Genomic DNA, 12,945 nt, shown 5'->3' with positions numbered 1-12,945 from the left:
CCATCAGAGGCTCATGTGGTCCAGCTAGAACCCGCTAGAAGTTGGTTAGAACATTTAGTGGCAATGTCAGATCCCGGGTGGAGCTCTGGAGCTCCCCGGCTCGTGGTTACGGAGTACGACAATCGCACTCGGAATTGACTCCTCCGACTTCCGTACGGAGTAAAGTCGCTCGATTCAGACGCTAGAAAAGACTAGAAAAGACTACGGAACGTTTTGCTCTGGGTTAGTCTGGTTCGCTTCGGCTGTCATACCCGTAATAGGTTCCCCTGATGGGAGATGCCGCTGAGAGGGCTTACAACATATATACGGAGTATTGCACATGACACTGCCTCGGTGCACTTCCGATCTTGCTCTCTACTACAACATACTTGACCTGGTGACCGGCTGAGACGATCGTTTGCGATCAACCCAAAACCAGGGGGGGGAGGATTATGGTAGTGGATTCCAAGGTCTGATTGATCTACAGAGCTTCGGGTCGGGTCGCAAGCAAATCCACGTTTCAGGAGAAATTTGTGACTTAGAGGGCAAGGGACTCCCTGACTAGCTCTATCCGTATATGGAAATATTGTTCAAGTAAATGTATGTTGTACTTCGTATTCCGTAACCCAAACAGGTATGGTAATAGAGGCTATTAGCCCCTGAGGTGAAAGGAACAACCTTGGAAGCAAAACTTTGTATACACAACTGGAAGGGACGAGGCCACACTTGCACCTCTGACTTGATCACCAAAAAGCCCAAGAGTAGAAGGATGATTTGAATTGCAACTCGTACACGCAGCACTCCGTAGAATCATTCTCTTTGGAAGGAAAAGCCAGAAAAATGAACCCCAAAAAAGAAATGATAAAAAAGAAAGTCTCCGAGATATGAGGATCTACCCGCGAGGCAGCTACAACGACTCCGTACGCCAGGCAAAAGCAATAATACAACATATTTACATTTCATGGCTGATAGCGTTCAGGCTTCCCCCTGGAAGGTGAGACATATTTCTACCAATAGATCCATTTTTGATCTTCGAACTGAGTCAAGTTTGTGTCTACACGATTCATTCTGAGTCAGCCATGAATTATTTGATATAAGCTGGAGTCATATTTCACATCCTTTGAAACGATAGGCTGGTTAGTTTTCAAGAAACCTGCAAAGGCCCAGATCATAGTTAGTTAACCTAACTAGTTATGCAATGGGGGCCTGAGAAACCAGGCCAAGAACCATTTTGAAGTCTGACGTATAACATACCTTGTCTGTGCATCGTAGGGGCAAACCGATAATGCATGTTGTAATGTTCAATTTATTTGACCCATCTGACCCGTTGGCCCGTTTGAAACGTTCCAAGGTTACATTTTAAACTACTTTTGATTGCGTGCAGCTTATGTACGGAGTAGTTAAAATTCGTTTCAAGTCAATGTATTATATTATAGAACACACAACAGAACAACATGCATGGCTATGTACGGAGTAAATATTGTCTACAGAGTACAAAGTAGTATATTTGGTCAAGAGAATTCCAAAAAAAGATCGACAGTTTCACGAAAACAAGATCCGATATTCAACACGAATGAGTGACGAGTGTCAGACCCACATGGAAAGAGGTTGCACTCGCCGCATTTAAGACCTCCTTAGGTAGATAGTGATGATTATTTCACTTGAAGCTAATAAAAAGTGCTTGGAAACCAATAATATATTAGGTCTAAACGTGCTTTTCTAAGGAAAAAGCAGATAGTATACTGTCTAGACAGGGTACGTATACTTCATGCAGCAACCACGCGGCCAAGCTGACGGGCTGACGGCCGAGGCGTTTGAAGTGGATAACTAACGTATGTTTAAAAGTGCGGGCTTTTCGCTTCTTGGATCTCGATTTCGAGTTCGATTTCGAGTTCAATTTATTTGATCTAATCCGATTTCTGATCTTCAACTCGCCGCATGCTGGACAATGCGGACTCCATTACGAGCGGCCATAGCCATTGCGCTAATTATAACCCTGTTTCTGGTCAAATTTCACCTTGATTCCATCTTGCAATGGAGAAATGATGGAATCACTTCCGACCTCTATGTTCTAGATGGCGATGCATATATCGAGCTGGTCTCGGCCCATACTGCGACACCAGCCTCACGTACCCAAACCCGAAGGAAATGGACCCCCACGGCCCGACCAACTCCGCGTCCAGTGATAGCCAATCCGGAACCGAAGCGCATCCCAGTCGATGTCCCCGGCGCTGAATGGGCGGGAGAATTGTTCTTCAGATCTCGAGGGACACCCAAATTTTATGATTTAGAAACCTCATTTGACGATGCCCAACTAATCGCTCCGGCGGAGCATAATGATGTGATGGCACCTTCGTCTACTGCTCCTCGTCGTCCAAAGGCCACTCCAAAATCGGATCGCGTCATAGTTCTGGGGAAGATGTCATACGAAGACACTAATTGGCTTGAGGATGAGCTACCAGAGTATGTCTTCACAGACCAATCACTAATCGATCACAAACTATGCCAATGCTAATCCAGAAATCGAATTTTAGATGGCAACACGCAGTCTACCTTGTCGATGACCCCGAAGCATCTCTGCAAGTCGAACAAAATAAAGGCAAAGAAAGCAGTGCCTATCTGCAATACATTCTAGATAACTACGAAAAATTGCCCGAGTACATGGTCTTCCTCCACGCTCATCAATATAGCGGCCATGTCGAATTCTGGGAGCAGGACAATGTGTTGACCGTCCAAAGACTGCAACTCGACTACCTCCGACAAGTTGGATATCTCAATCTACGTTGCGACTGGAGTCCCGGATGTCCTGATGAGGTCCAGCCATTCCGGCAAACGGCTGGTCGCACTACCGAGCTTGCCTTTGCGGGTGCTTGGATTCGTATCTTTAACAACACGGATGTACCTGAGATTGTTGCTACGCCTTGCTGTGCTCAGTTCGCTGTGACCAGGGAGCAGGTTCTCCAACGTCCACGGAGCGCCTATGAGTCGTATCATCATTGGCTTATGACAACCGAGTTGGATGACGAGACGAGTGGTCGTGTCTTTGAGTACATATGGCACATCATTTTCGGGCAGGATCCCGTGTTGTAAGTTACAACACAAGAAATGTCTAGCTAATGGATGCTAACCCTCGAGCGTGAATAGTTGTCCTGCAAAGGCACAGTGCTACAAGGATGTATATGCCATGGATTATGAGGAGCCACCCGATGATTTCTTTGATGATGACTTCTGGGGCAATTGGTATGATGAAACGTCTGTTGATGAAACGCCTGTGGATGCAACACCTGCGCATGCAACACCCGCACATGAAACGCCTATGAAGGAAACACCTGTGAATGAGATATGATTGTATTTATCTAACGTGTATAGAGCTTCTGGGATGTACCAATACCTGGACTTGTCTTAATGTTCAATGTAACTGCTTCTTAGTCCTGTTGCTGTATGCTATTTCCACTTTCTGCTTACTCCCGAGGTTAACCATTTACCGCTAGGCCCTCGCTAAGCATACTCGACCATAACTATACTTTCTTTCGCTGGAGTCTTTTCTAAAACACAAAATCGACAATTGCATATACCATAGACTATCTCAAACTGAACATAACTCATCGATATCATCTGCGTATGTAAAAGAAGGCATTGAACACATTCATAAAATCCCCGTGTACTTCTTTACTCGCCCATCTTTGGCGAAGCTCTCACAGCCAAGCAAAAGCCATCAGCCCCATGACAACTGCCATGGATGCAGCTCCGGGGGCCGAAATACCAACTGCAGCACCAGGAGTAGGGGTGGGAGAGGATGCAGAGCCCGACGAGGCACCAGCGGAATCAGAAGATCCCGAGGAGACAGACGAGGTCGAATCCTGGCTGTTGGTTCCACTAGTACTAGAAGAGTCTGTGGTGGTGGCAGTATTTGAACCAGCAGTGGTAGTAGATGTGCTAATCACAGTAGTAGCAGCGGCAGAGTTATAAGTAGTCGTGGTGAGCGAGCAAGAGTGGACAAGGTCAAGGGCCTCTGATCAATGCATTAGATTCATTTTGTATCTTGATATATTCGTATTGTACATACCGTTATCGTCATCGTCATCATCGTCATCATCGTCATCATCGTCATGTTGAGTGATATTGCGATTGCGCCTGTCGGTTTGATACTGGGTGATGCAGGCTGAGCAGAGCGGGATCTGGGTTTGGGCAGCGTCCCAATCGCAAATGCATTGAATTTCAGCTGAATCTCGTTCGTGCTTGGTATCACAACTCTTGGAGATATCGACGACAGAGCTGCAGACAGTCCAGCAGCGATTGGGGACGTCGTCGTGGTCCAATTTGGATGCGATGGCAACGCTGGCAAGTAGGAGGCCACAAAGAGGGAGGAGCTGCTGAGTACGCATGATTATTGATGCTGATGATTGCAGAGTGTAGACGAACTTGGTTGTGTTTTTATTTCTGACCGAACTCAATGGCGGGGATTCAAGACATATTTATGTTGAAGTTGGTATAACTCTGTTCGCCAAGCCCATTCTAAGCAACCTGGTATTTGCTTTTGCATCCTATATCGATGTAGAAGATGATCTACTTTGTCGGTACTCCCCACACATAGTTAGGGTTCTGAAATAGAAAGCGGACTGAGCCCCAAAGTGTGTCCACCCTTGTCAACCACAAGATCAACTTGAAAGTGCAACTTGGATGCACCGATCAGCGGGGAACTGCCAGTGTTGAATGTGTAAAAGCAGCTGCCTGGTTTATACCATCAGCCAAGTCTGTGCCAAGAGCCTAAATAGAAATACCAACGCGATGGTGCTAATAATATCGTGCATTTAGGTTGTGTGTTCTATATATTTTTCTATCAATATGCAGACACCGTGGCTATGCTCGATCCCTGAACTGAGTTTGACCTACCTTTGAACAAATGTTCTTCAGTTACTTCATAGTTCTCTCAGTTTGCCAAGCAAGGGTCTTATTTCACCCCGAAGATCCTATACAAGTCCAGGCTCTAAGCCACGCTGTGGGGCCAATCGGTGCATATTAGTCAGGAAATGCTGCAGCCTTGACTATAGGTTAATCGACATTCTTTGTTGTGACTATGAGGAGTACTATACGGAGTACAGAGTACTCCATACAGAGCTCTGAGCTTCAGAACAAAAATCAGGTTTGAGTCTGTATCGAATGAAAGAAGATGCCTATGCGGGTTGCCGATAGCCGAGCTCATCCACCATTCTGCTATATATAGATAGCATTGGAGAGTATACAGCTGGCCATACATGTTATGTGAGTTAATCTCTAGACTTCAGGATTCTTGAAGTTCTTGAAATAACGCTTGTTATTCATCCATCGACACCATTATCGACACCATTATCGACACCATTCGATAAGTGACTTGGTAGACTGCTAATCCGACTAATGTGACTATCAGTATTTTTGCCGCATTCTGAGTAGAACTAGTGAATTTACCATAGTCTCTCCAGTATATTATAACCGGCAAAGTATCACTTCCATCGTCCAGCCCTGAAGGTACCCAGGTAACCTTCCAATTGGGTTTCTACTTAGTAAGAAAAGCGTTGAAGTGGACCCCGCAATCATAACATCATTGGGAACAGTTCTAAGTTAGATGTACTTCTGCTCTGATTCCTACACACTCAATCAAAGCCAGTCAATTACGAACCATTTCTAGATCTCTCTCTCACAGATGACTCGGACTGTCAGCAATATGTGGGAAAAGTACTGCCTGCGTCCAACTCAAGGCACTGTCTCCACCATCCCAGTTTTCGTCTACGGCACAGCCTGGAAGAAAGAACGCAGTGCTGATTTGGTCTACAACGCAATCAAAGCCGGTTTTCGGGCTGTGGACACAGCGGCCCAACCCCGCCATTACCAAGAGGATCTCGTTGGTGATGGGATTCGCAGAGCAATCGCTGATGGGATCGTCGGCCGAGCAGACATATACGTGAGTGAGCAGTTACTATTTTTTAATTTAAATAGATTTAGGGATTTGGTAGCTAACTATAATTAGGTACAAACCAAATATAGTCCTGTCTCGGCACAGGATCTGGCCAATATGCCCTATGATCCGTCAGCGACGGTGACGGATCAGGTCCATGCATCTATCAAATCATCATTGCACAATCTTCGCTCAGAAGTTGACCCCATATCCGTGGATGAGAGCTACATTGACACAGTGATCATCCATTCGCCACTGTCAACTTTAGCCCAGACCCTAGAAGCTTGGCACGCCCTCGAGACATATGTCCCCCACCGTATCCGGAATTTAGGTATCTCCAATTGTACATTGCCTATACTTCGAGAATTGTGTACCTCGTCCAAGACAACTGTGAAGCCATCAGTGGTACAGAACAGGTTCTACGAGGACACTCTGTTTGATGTCCCTCTGCGCGCGTTCTGCCGCGAGAATCGGGTCATATACCAAAGCTTTTGGACTTTGACAGCGAATCCGGACCTCGTGCGCTCTGAGCCAGTGCAGCAACTTAGTCACCATGTTAACATAACCCCGGCTGCTGCCTTTTATACTCTAGTCATGGGCTTGAAGGATGTGGCGGTGCTGAATGGGACTAAGGATGAGTCCCGCATGAAGGAAGACTTGTCTGCTCCTAAACAGGTCGAGAATTTTACGCAGAGGCACCCTGACTTATGGCAACAGATTCTGACGGAGTTCCAGAATTTGATAGGGGAAGCTAGTTCCATATGAACTATCGAGTGAGCTGTGTGAATGCTTCTGAAGGAGGGGGGCAATTGCGTACTGCTTAATGGTAGTTGGTTGCTGCAAAATTCAGATACCTGAGAGGATATAAACATGAAATGGCATTATTGATATTGACATTGCCATTGTGAATTCTAGAATTCCACATAGCAGTCCATCTATAGGTACTGATACCTGATAGCCACGCGTGATCACATGGTAATATGAGGTACTTGTACTCGTCACCACCCATCCTGCTGACTTATTCAACGCCTCCCCCGGAACGCCGAGTGGCATAAGAGGTCATATTCATTTTGTTAACAAAATTGTACATTCGTTTGATTATTTTCAGTTCTTCTAACGTTGGTGCATCTAGACATAATACTCGGCATATCAACTCATTCACCGCCCAGTGGGCGCTTTCTGCTGGAGCCTCCCGCCTTATTCTGGATGTTGGACAATTCACGCGCCCATTGAGCGTCATCTGCCTAGTATTAATCACTGCTGGTCCTTGATTTGCCGACTGTTATCGATTCTTGTGATTATCTTGTCTATTTCAGTGTCGATACGACAGATTTCGCGCCCTGATCAGTGCCATCCACTTTTTTTTCTCTCTCGGTTCTGTGGTCAAAGCCTTCTTGACTCAAAATTAGGAAGCGACTTGGATGAACAACTTCCTGCATACTGAGTTCGCATCTGGTTCCTTTGTCTCCTAGGCAAAATTCCTGCGGTCAACTCAGTCTCCTATTCAGAGACTAAAGAAAATCGCGATACAATTCGATATCGAACCCCACCGCGATAAGACTCAACTCGACGCCATTACGCCAGCCTATTCACGATGAGCTCGCAAGGAATGACTCGCAAGAGACCTGCACCGGGAACAGTACCACCTGTTCATCCTCAGATGAACCCTGTACCGAACTTCCCGACCGCTGCCAACCCCGGCTCTCAGCTTTCGAACGATCAATTCTTACAATGGGGCCAGAACCCCCCCGTCAATGCCATCAATACCACCGCCTTCTCCGATCCCTCTTACAACCCTGCAGGCTTCGCGCCACCCCAAGATGTGTCTGCACCGGCTGCGACAGCATCTAACCAGCTCGCCCGCCGACAAGCGAACCAGGTGGTTAGCCGAAACCGTGGTTACGAGCAACCTCCTGCTTCGTATGTGGAAAACGGAGGAAACAATGGAAATGGAGAGAGCGGCGCATGGGGGGAGTCTCTAGAGGAGCTCTACCGGCGAGCGTTGACTGCGAAGAGAGATTCACAGGCAAAACGAAAGCAAATTCCGCCATTTGTACAGAAATTGAGCAGGTATGATAGATCTCTCGCTTTGTGATCAATAATAGCACTGACCGAGAACCGCAGCTTCTTGGACGAATCTAAGAATACGGAGTTGATTCGATGGTCCGACGATGGCAATTCTTTCGTCGTCCTAGATGAAGATGAGTTTGCGAGAACATTGATCCCCGAGCTCTTCAAGCACAATAATTACGCCTCATTCGTCCGACAGCTGAACATGTACGGCTTTCATAAGAAGGTCGGACTTTCTGATAATTCAATGCGTGCCAGCGAACGGAAAAACAAGAGCCCCAGCGAATACGCAAACCCTTATTTCAAACGAGGTCATCCAGACTTGCTATGGCTCATTCAGAAGCCAAAGAATGCCGGAGGCGGCGGGCATGCGAGCAAACCTAGCAAGGGCGGCACGCGCGTGAAGACGGAAGATATTGATGACAACGACATGGACGATTATGTCGAAGAGGGTGCCCCGGCTCCTCGCGACAACCGTGCTCCCAGACCACAGCAATTGTCATTAGTCACGGATAGCTCTGTACCCAATGAGCAACTTTCTGGGGTATATCGCGAACTTCAGGCGATTCGTCAACAGCAGTCAATCATCTCAACTACAATCACTAGGCTACGAAAAGAACACGAGCAACTCTATGCCCAAGCAGCCAACTTCCAAGAGCAACACACTCGCCATGAGAACTCGATCAATGCCATTCTAACATTCCTTGCAACCGTATACAACCGCAGTTTGCAGGGAGAGGGTGGGCCACAAAACCTCGCGAATTCTTTTGCAGGAGCCATTTCGCAGGACCAAGGAAACATTGTGGATGTTGATGATGATTACCTTACCAATGCTTTAGGATCAATGACTAGCCCGAGTGCTCAGAGAACAATGAAGAAACCCCCGCTGCTTTTGAAGGCTCCGCCCGCAGCGGATGCGTATACTCGGTCCTCCACAATTTCACCATCAGCCAGTGGCTCCTATGACACACGGTCTCGCGGTCATGCTCGACAACCCAGCGCCAACCAGCACGGCCATGTGGAGGAGGTCTTTGACCACAGCCCCCGCCCAAGCGCCCCAAACGTTTCCCCAGGACAGCCAACAGACGAGAATTCCCCTCAACGGGATATTATGTCTGTAATCCAAAACTCCAATGCACGCAACGGGCTTTCCACAAACTTTTCAGAGTTCCCCAATGTGCTCTCCTCACTCGAAAACCATGGTGGTAATGTTCCCCTCACGGCAAATCAACGCGCCGATATGCTTCGACTCATGGCCAACGAAACAAATTCATCAGAACCCAACGCTGGCGTATCACCCAACAATGCGCTTATCTCGCCGCATCCACCACCCATGCCGCACAACTACTCGGGTAGACTAGCCAGCACGCGACAAGAAATCGACAACCTAGTCAAGATGCAAGCTGAGCAGGATCGTTCCGTCCAGAACTTGACTAGTCTTCTCCAACCCCTGAGCCCGAATGGTACTATCCCCGGCATCGATAGTGAGGGCAATGTACCTCCTCCGCCGCTTGATCTTGACCAAATCTTCAACAACGACTACTTCACCGACATTGGAGATGCAGGTTCCGATATCAAGAAACAGGCAGAGAATCAGATGAGCCACTTGGGGACAGGCCAGAATACACACGATTCTGTGGGGACCGCCCAAGGCGATGATGGAGACACCAACGACCTGTTCGATTTTGATCACATCCCTGCCGAGCCCGATCTCTTCGAAACCCCTCATAATGGGCAGGGGGACCCCACCTACAACTATGGCTTTGACGGTGTCGGCTACGATGAATCCGGGCGCGTGATCGAGCAGTTGACGGATAGCGAGACCACCAGTCCCGCAGCCACAGAGAATCCAGGTGAAACTGTAAATGATGGGGGCAGTGCGACGAAACGGCGCAGAAAGGCATGATTCTGTCGACAGCGCAAGGAATAACAGACGGAGGAGATTGGCACGCACGGGTTAGGGCTTGGATGGGAAACTTCTCGGCGTACACTCAGGCGTTTATTTGTTGATATGGGGTTTATTCACGTGCCTGGGGGAATTTGACTAGGCTGTAAAAACCTATTATGATCCACGAATGATCCAATCTCTGGAACTTTAATGAGATACCTTTGCTCTACCTTCTTGATCTCGGATCGAGTACACGTACGTAGCATGATGATTTTGGATACACTGCCGATGCATTTCTAACTTACTTATCCTTGGGGATATGATGCATTGACTATAATTCCTTGTTATTACTCTGCAGAATGATTATCCGCTCCTCACCAGCCAAGTCTGAAGCATTGATCGATATTAAACTGACACACTGTCTCGGGATAAGTGGATACCGGAGTCCACGGTTACCCGCAGATCACCCGAGATCCGAGATCTACGGCCCGGCATACTTAACCCTTCCAAGGTTTGCCTGTGGCCGAGCCCTACATACGCATTGGCTGGAAGAGAGAGAGAGAGAGAGAGAGAGAGAGAGAGAGAGAGACTTGTACTTGGGTTTACCTGCAATTGCGAGTAGTTTGGTTGGCAAACTTTAGGGGATGTTCATTTGTGCTGCTCAGGAGTCAGACTTACTTGGGTTGTCTAGTTGATCGATACATAACAAAGGGGAGGGCCAATGGGGAAGTAGGGAGAGACTGGAGATGTAAGCTATTTGACAAACACTAAGCTGATGACCAAGGTGAGTAAAGATCTTGTCATATGTACTTGGAGCTGAGGATTTCTTGGTTGGGGGCCCAGGGGGTATCCTCTCCTAGTGTGTCTCGCCAGGAGCCGTGGGGATATGTGGAATTTCTTGTTTATACCTAGTTAAGATAGAGCTGATAGTATACCTAGTCTGATCTGGACAAACACACTGTTTGATATGACGATACCCGAACCATTTGGTGGATTTAATATTGAACTCTAGCAGAGCTGAGCATTAGTGTATCACGGCTAAAATGACTCCAACCCACACGCCGAGATTCTCGAAGTCAAGACTCCTTAAGTGAGATGACCTCTAAAAGATGGATTAGTTTTACTATTAGTGAAAGGCCCCTGGCTATAGATAGAATACCTTTAAGAAGTTATACAAGCTTAGCCACAGAGACAACTCGGTAAGTAAATCGCCTGAAAATGCCAAAAAAAAAGTGGAGATTGGCAATAGTAATCTCACCCTCCCCTGTATGATTTCAACACTTCCAAATGAGCTGGGCGCCATTTCAGTAGGAGGTATTGTGCACTGATCACATCGCAGGACTGTAAAATGTAGGCCTGAGGCATCCAAGGCATCACCGCCCCGCTCCATTATCGTTGAACTCTCCAAATCTCCAACTCTTCCCCGACTTGCTGACAATGCCTCCACGTCGCCCCCGGCCAAAGATCTCTCTCTGGGCCCGTTTTCGAACATGGCTTCGCTATTGGGAGTCACCTTTGCGCATACGCAGTAGCCTCATCCGACTCCGCCACCAGCACAAGTATCCCATACTCGCATTATTGCGCTTGTTCATCCCCTATCCGTCCTGGTACTTCCCAATACCGGGTCCGTTCTCCCTTCGCGCACTTATTGAAGATGCAAAAAATGAAACGGGTATAATTCGATCTCATTTTGGCGCTATACATAATCTTCGCTGCATTCCGATCTGGCGCGCGCGAGACACACCGCTGCGATCCATCTACCGGCTCTATGAGCTCCACCTTGCAGATCGTTACGAGCTGATGGGGTATGAAACAGAGTACTTTTTCTTTCGGTCAGACTGGAAGCTGGGGGAGATACCAGACCCCAAAGATGAAAACCCTCTCCGTTATGCTATGATCGCTTCGATTATGGAGGAATTGCACGAGGCAGTTAACTGGAGATTGGGCTTGGGTCTGCGCAGAAATCGAGAACATGTATTTCGTGAGGAGGATGGAGATCCCTGGCCCCCTTTCACTCCGGAAAAATTGCCAGACTGGACAAAGAATGTGGCACCTATCGATAAAAGTCTGTTGAGGCTGTCGGTCCCAGTAGAGATGGTGGATGCTGAGGGCAATCTGGTACTCGAGAAGAATGGCAAAGGTCGCAACTTTGCCCGCCGCAATATCATCACCAATACAGGCTGGCTCTATACTATCTAGAGGCGATTCACTTCTCTGATTATCACATCAACTTCATTGACCAAGTCCAATTGAACCAGCCAGCCCCCGCACCTGTCAAATCCACTTCATTTGAAAATCTCCTCGTTATGCTCGCGGCGGTATGCATCGGCTATCTGTTGCATCGTTTTTTGATCAGGAATCACATCGAACCCGTTCATATTCATCGTGCGAATTGTCTCCGAATCCAGAAGGCCATTGTTATGTTCCCTCAAGTGCTTCAAAAAAGCAATTGCATCTGATATATCCATTTCTGCCTTCCGGTCGCGATCTGCAGCGTAGATTCTCCTCAGTTTCCGCTCCAGGGCCCATTCAATCGGAGCTGCCAGGATCTCGAGATTTTCTCCTTTGAAAAGTATGATGCCTTGTTTCTCGGCTCGTTCAAATAATGTCTGTCGAGCCTTTGAGGTCACGAATACAGCCATAGCCTCGTTGATCCAGTCGTCGTCATACTGTAGTTGACGTGCCACAGTGCGGATGGTGCTATGAAGGGCATTTTGAATGTCCTTGTCTGCAGCGAATTCCGGGTCAATCAGGTAGTCGACATCACCTGTGCTGTCGCGGTTTTTGAGATACGACACGGCAAGAAAGCCACCTGCAGTGATCAGTCGAATGGGCGCGAATGCAGTGAGCCAGATATTCTGTCTCATTTCACGATCCAGTGCCACAAGGCCTTTTGGTGTATTGTGTATAGTTAGCGTTGTTGGACTTGCAAATTGTTCACCTACTCACATGTTTAGGGAACCGACCATCTTGGAAATCTTTTGCATTGAGATATTTCTTCCGTTCAGTCATGACGGACACTTTTTTTTTGAGAAAATGAAAAGATGGATGGGTTAGACGATGACACCTGAGAAAT

At 47.5% G+C, this 12,945-nt stretch overlaps 6 protein-coding genes across 6 annotated transcripts; 4 read left to right on the top strand and 2 right to left on the bottom strand.

Annotated features, from left to right (window-relative positions):
- Positions 1-1,927: 1,927 nt before the first annotated feature.
- PEX2_070910 (DUF3431 domain-containing protein) lies at positions 1,928-3,325 on the top strand (the record flags this gene model as incomplete). Its single annotated transcript, XM_016744362.1, has 3 exons — positions 1,928-2,442; positions 2,514-3,065; positions 3,124-3,325. The coding sequence occupies 3 exons, from the start codon at positions 1,928-1,930 to the stop codon at positions 3,323-3,325; spliced, it is 1,269 nt and encodes a 422-aa protein (XP_016596929.1).
- Positions 3,326-3,674: 349 nt separating this feature from the next.
- Positions 3,675-4,364, bottom strand: PEX2_070900 (putative GPI anchored protein; the record flags this gene model as incomplete). The annotated part of the gene is made up of 2 exons (XM_016744361.1): positions 3,675-3,991; positions 4,046-4,364. The coding sequence occupies 2 exons, from the start codon at positions 4,362-4,364 to the stop codon at positions 3,675-3,677; spliced, it is 636 nt and encodes a 211-aa protein (XP_016596928.1).
- A 1,295-nt stretch (positions 4,365-5,659) lies between these two features.
- PEX2_070890 (putative aldo-keto reductase (AKR)) lies at positions 5,660-6,676 on the top strand (the record flags this gene model as incomplete). The annotated part of the gene is made up of 2 exons (XM_016744360.1): positions 5,660-5,917; positions 5,984-6,676. The coding sequence occupies 2 exons, from the start codon at positions 5,660-5,662 to the stop codon at positions 6,674-6,676; spliced, it is 951 nt and encodes a 316-aa protein (XP_016596927.1).
- Positions 6,677-7,505: 829 nt separating this feature from the next.
- PEX2_070880 (heat shock factor family protein) lies at positions 7,506-9,887 on the top strand (the record flags this gene model as incomplete). Its single annotated transcript, XM_016744359.1, has 2 exons — positions 7,506-7,981; positions 8,036-9,887. 2 exons carry the CDS (start codon positions 7,506-7,508, stop codon positions 9,885-9,887), a joined length of 2,328 nt encoding a protein of 775 aa, XP_016596926.1.
- Positions 9,888-11,306: 1,419 nt separating this feature from the next.
- Positions 11,307-12,068, top strand: PEX2_070870 (uncharacterized protein; the record flags this gene model as incomplete). Its single annotated transcript, XM_016744358.1, has 1 exon — positions 11,307-12,068. The coding sequence occupies one exon, from the start codon at positions 11,307-11,309 to the stop codon at positions 12,066-12,068; it is 762 nt and encodes a 253-aa protein (XP_016596925.1).
- An 86-nt stretch (positions 12,069-12,154) lies between these two features.
- Positions 12,155-12,881, bottom strand: PEX2_070860 (uncharacterized protein; the record flags this gene model as incomplete). The annotated part of the gene is made up of 2 exons (XM_016744357.1): positions 12,155-12,759; positions 12,815-12,881. 2 exons carry the CDS (start codon positions 12,879-12,881, stop codon positions 12,155-12,157), a joined length of 672 nt encoding a protein of 223 aa, XP_016596924.1.
- Between the last annotated feature and the right edge of the window lie 64 nt (positions 12,882-12,945).

Source organism: Penicillium expansum, assembly GCF_000769745.1.
Source record: "Penicillium expansum strain MD-8 chromosome Unknown contig231, whole genome shotgun sequence".
NCBI classification, from domain to species: Eukaryota; Fungi; Ascomycota; class Eurotiomycetes; order Eurotiales; family Aspergillaceae; genus Penicillium; species Penicillium expansum.
Note: the sequence above shows the minus strand (reverse complement) of the source record. Positions and strands in the feature narration are given on the sequence as shown.